The sequence below is a fragment of the Trachymyrmex septentrionalis genome, unplaced genomic scaffold, assembly GCF_001594115.1.
Source record: "Trachymyrmex septentrionalis isolate Tsep2-gDNA-1 unplaced genomic scaffold, Tsep1.0 scaffold60, whole genome shotgun sequence".
Taxonomy (NCBI): domain Eukaryota; kingdom Metazoa; phylum Arthropoda; class Insecta; order Hymenoptera; family Formicidae; genus Trachymyrmex; species Trachymyrmex septentrionalis.
Genome location: NW_017305779.1, coordinates 3,976,510 through 3,980,516, shown reverse-complemented (window position 1 = coordinate 3,980,516; position 4,007 = coordinate 3,976,510). Strand labels below are relative to the sequence as shown.

At 32.3% G+C, this 4,007-nt stretch overlaps 1 protein-coding gene across 4 annotated transcripts in view; it reads right to left on the bottom strand.

The window, feature by feature from the left end:
• The window catches only part of LOC108752574 (ubiquitin thioesterase trabid), a 9,039-nt gene that overhangs the window by 4,175 nt on the left and 857 nt on the right, over window positions 1-4,007 (bottom strand). For all 4 annotated transcript variants that reach the window (XR_001939569.1, XM_018493483.1, XM_018493484.1 and 1 more), the window contains 5 exons: window positions 2,386-3,395; window positions 1,855-2,136; window positions 1,544-1,745; window positions 977-1,254; window positions 196-425 (listed from right to left, as the gene is read on the bottom strand). Coding sequence is in view for 3 of the 4 variants with exons in the window: in XM_018493483.1 (XP_018348985.1) it covers window positions 196-425; window positions 977-1,254; window positions 1,544-1,745; window positions 1,855-2,136; window positions 2,386-3,101 (1,708 nt within the window). In the remaining variant the exon portion in view is untranslated. The remainder of the gene's footprint in view (window positions 1-195; window positions 426-976; window positions 1,255-1,543; window positions 1,746-1,854; window positions 2,137-2,385; window positions 3,396-4,007) is intronic.

Genomic DNA, 4,007 nt, shown 5'->3' with positions numbered 1-4,007 from the left:
AATGTAAAGATTAATATGATATAATCACATAAATGTTCAGTAAACAATTAAAAAGCTAAAGCTAAATAATTTAAAATTGGATTTAAAATTGTAAAGATTTTACATCAACAAATAAATTAAAAAATTATTTTAAGTTTATAATTAGTGATTTACTGAATCAAAGCAAAAAAACAGAATACTTTTTTTTAAATTTACCTATATCTTCACCACGAAAACTTTTAACATATTTAACTCCATAGACTATGATGGGTCGTCTTAAAATGTGGGCAAGGGCAAACACGTGCAATTGTTCTAACGCGCTTCCGGGTTGAGCGGCCGTTGCTAACAAACTTTCCCAGTCTTCTTGCCATTGTGTTTCTTCTAAAGTAAAATCTAACATCCTAGATGCTTGCGAGGCTTCATACTCTCTCCAACGAGGATAAAAGCTAAGAAATTGATTTTTATAAAATACATGAAACTCATTCTAACTAAATAAAAAATATATATTTATTCATTAAATAAACTTTTATGTAATTATTTTTCACTCTTTTAAGAATAATTTAATAATTTTTTTACAATTTTATTAATTTTTTTTTTTTAATTATTATTACTCCATCTATCAATTAATCTACTGATCATTATTGGGTGCTTTCTAACAAGCAACTCGGTACAACATAGTGATCTCATCCTTGTTTAACACTGATAAACAACAAGGATGTAATGATGCACCATGTCACACCGTGTTATGTATGTCTCTTATTGAAAAGTACTCATTATAAACTGAAAAATTAATTAACTTTTTAATTTTTAATTTTTTATTTTATTATTTTATTATTTATTACGAATTTATTACGACTGTTATTCATTATTTACACACAAATTTTAATATATATCTATATATGTATATTTATATTGAATAAATTAGATTTTTTTATAAATTAAAATAAATTAGAATAAATTATATAGATTACAATATATATTTAATTGCAAATCTTACAATTGTCCAGCTTGTTGTAGGGTGTCAGCAAGCGCTCTCCTTAGAGCATTGTCCCTGTCGAAAACACCCCAAGTAGCCTGCATAGCAGAATCTAGAAGACAATCTCCGGCCGATCGGTTCCAGAGTGCGTGTAAACGACTACCTAATCGTTCAGTAATTTCTAAAGACCAATTTAGAGCTGGCGGTTCGCCACCACCGCCTTCCAATTGCTGTTGAGCTTCCTTATCTAACAATTCCTCTAGCATCTGTTCTTGTACAATACTCGGCAGATCTTCAACCTAAAAATATATATCTATTTCAAATATAAACATGTATATATATATGTGTGTGTGTGTGCGCGCGCGCGCGTGTGCATGTGTGGATGGGTGTGTATACATATATATTTTTCATATAATCACTTCTCAGTTATAATTGTTTAAAATAGAAATTAAATTTGAGCGAAGTTTGAATATTATTTATTATTTAAAAATATTTACTTTACTAAGGAATTAAAACATTAACTTTTCGTCTAATTTTTATATATTAAAATGTATATACAAATTAAATTTTAATATATGTCATAGTAACCTCGGCTGGCAATGCGAAGGTTGCCATATCGGTAACGAAATAACAAGGGAATGAGCCCTTGCGTAAGCGTATACTATTGGTGACATGTCGGCGAATCTGTACCGCAAGATCAGGTGCGACGTAACTTGGTACTCTTTTCACCCCTGAACCCGAACCTTCAATTTGCGACAGCAATGTTGCTAAAATATCTTCCCTTTGAAATCTGTAGAAAAATCCCAATTAAAATTCTATTAATTTTTTAATGTTAAGAACCGTATTTTATACAATAGAATCGGTTTATAGAAGCATTTATCTAAATTATTTGTGTTTACCTAATAGCCAAGTGCACCAAAGTGTGCCCAACGTCAAACGCGCTGCTTCTATTGAGGAGCAAGACCTCAGAATGCGTCAATTGGCGGGCAGGATCGCCACCACTTGCCAGGTAAGCTTCAACAGGAGTGTTGTCACCCTCTACAATACCAAGACAAGCGTTTAACCAACACCAATCAGTGTGGCGTCTTAACTGCTTCAATCGACGTTCATAATCACAGTTATTCGGAGATTGAGGAGTTGACAAACTATCATTCCGGTTTTCTGCATACCTATGTGGGCCTCTGAAAAGTTAAAGATAACAATTAAATTTAAAATAACAAATTAAATTTATTAACAAAAGAATATTATATTCTTCTGATAATATATAATAACACATATTTGTAACTTACTCAAGAAAATATAGTCAGAAATTACGTGTACTTAAAATAAAATATTGAACTTGATATCATTAATCTTTAAATATATTTCCTCTAAATAAAATTTATATATTTTCTCTGCAGATGTAAAATATAAAATATTAATTTGGTCACCTCCTTCCTATCGCTAAATTATCTTCTCTTTGTGTCTGATGAATATAGGGTGCATGTGGGGGCGATGGTAAACCTCGTTGACTATGTTCTCTCTCGGGACTCGGTAAAATCACTCCTACATTTCCATGTGTCCCCTTATCCCTTCTATCCTTCTCCTTCGGATGACCGCACATCACGCATTTAGTCGCCTTGGGCCAGTTCTCGTAAGTACATACATGACAAGACCATTTTTCTGGATGCATATTGTACAATCTTTCCGGATGGAGATTAATCGGCGAGGGATTCAATTGAGAATTCGATCCCGAGTTTGGTGGTCCATCGGCCAATCGCAGTGGTGCTAAATGTTCATGTAGATTCGATGCTAATGAATTGACAGACTGATTGACCGGCTTCCGATTGCTACACTGTACACACCGCGTTGTATTTTGATAATTAAGATAAGTGCACATGCTGCAAGCCCACTTTCCCGCCGAAGGCAGATTCTGGCTATAATTTTGCGAGGTAAAATTATCCGTAGGGCTTATCTGGGATACTGGACCGGAAGCGACGTTGGAGGAACCTCTTTGAGGGCTAGGATCTCGAAGACGATAAATATCTTCGCCCAGGAGAGGCTTGGCACCTCTGCACATGGTGCATTTTAAAGAAGAAGGCCAATTCTCATAAGTGCAGTATTCGCAAGTCCATTTCTGCTCTGTTTCCTCGAATCTGCTGGTCATCTTCAATGGATGGAGAAATTAATTGATGGAGCTTTTGGTCTCGTTGTTGCAAGGGATGCAATATTTCTCGATGCGGAAGAAAAGTTGAAAGATGACGTTGAAATGTGCACTAGACATTAAATATTTTTTTTAATATCCTAGTTGAATTTTCTATGCTGCACAGTGCAGTCTATTGGGAGATTTGTGACCAAGTATGGTTTATAGCCCAGTATACGCTATGTGATTAGCATTATGATTGATTGTAATTAAATAAAGCTACTAGAGATGTGTCAATGTAGACATTGGTGGAAGAACCTGAAAAAAATATTAATATTTATATTAAATATATTGTAAAAACTATAAATGAAGATATATTATATATATATATGACATAATAAAATATTATATATTATTGCTCCTATAACTAAAAGCAATAATGAATGCTATATATTGCTATGTATTGAGTAATAAAAGTCGACACAAGTAATGTTCTGTCTTTGTTATTCATGGAGCGCCAAGAAAGACAGAACAATGTTTGTATCGACTTATACTACTTCTTGCATTCAAAATGAGATAAATATGTATCTAAGTATGCAAAAGAAGAAAAGTTAAATAGATATTGAAAGAACTAAAGTTTTTTTCTTAAAGTTAAAGATATTAAAAGAACAAAAATTACATGAGAAAAAAGGATACAAAAACATATAGAAAATGTGATAAAAAGAATAAATTTTTGCTATTAAGTTAATTCATTTAGTAAGATATCTTTACAAAGAGAAAGAAAAAGCAAAGTGAAGAAAGAAACAATCACTGATAAGCTATGTTTATTGTAATTGTTAGTTGCACTTTATCTCTTTCTTCTTTTGCTTTTTTTCTTCTTTTAGTCTATATCTTACTTTATAGAAAATATGAAAAAAGCACAGTTGAAAT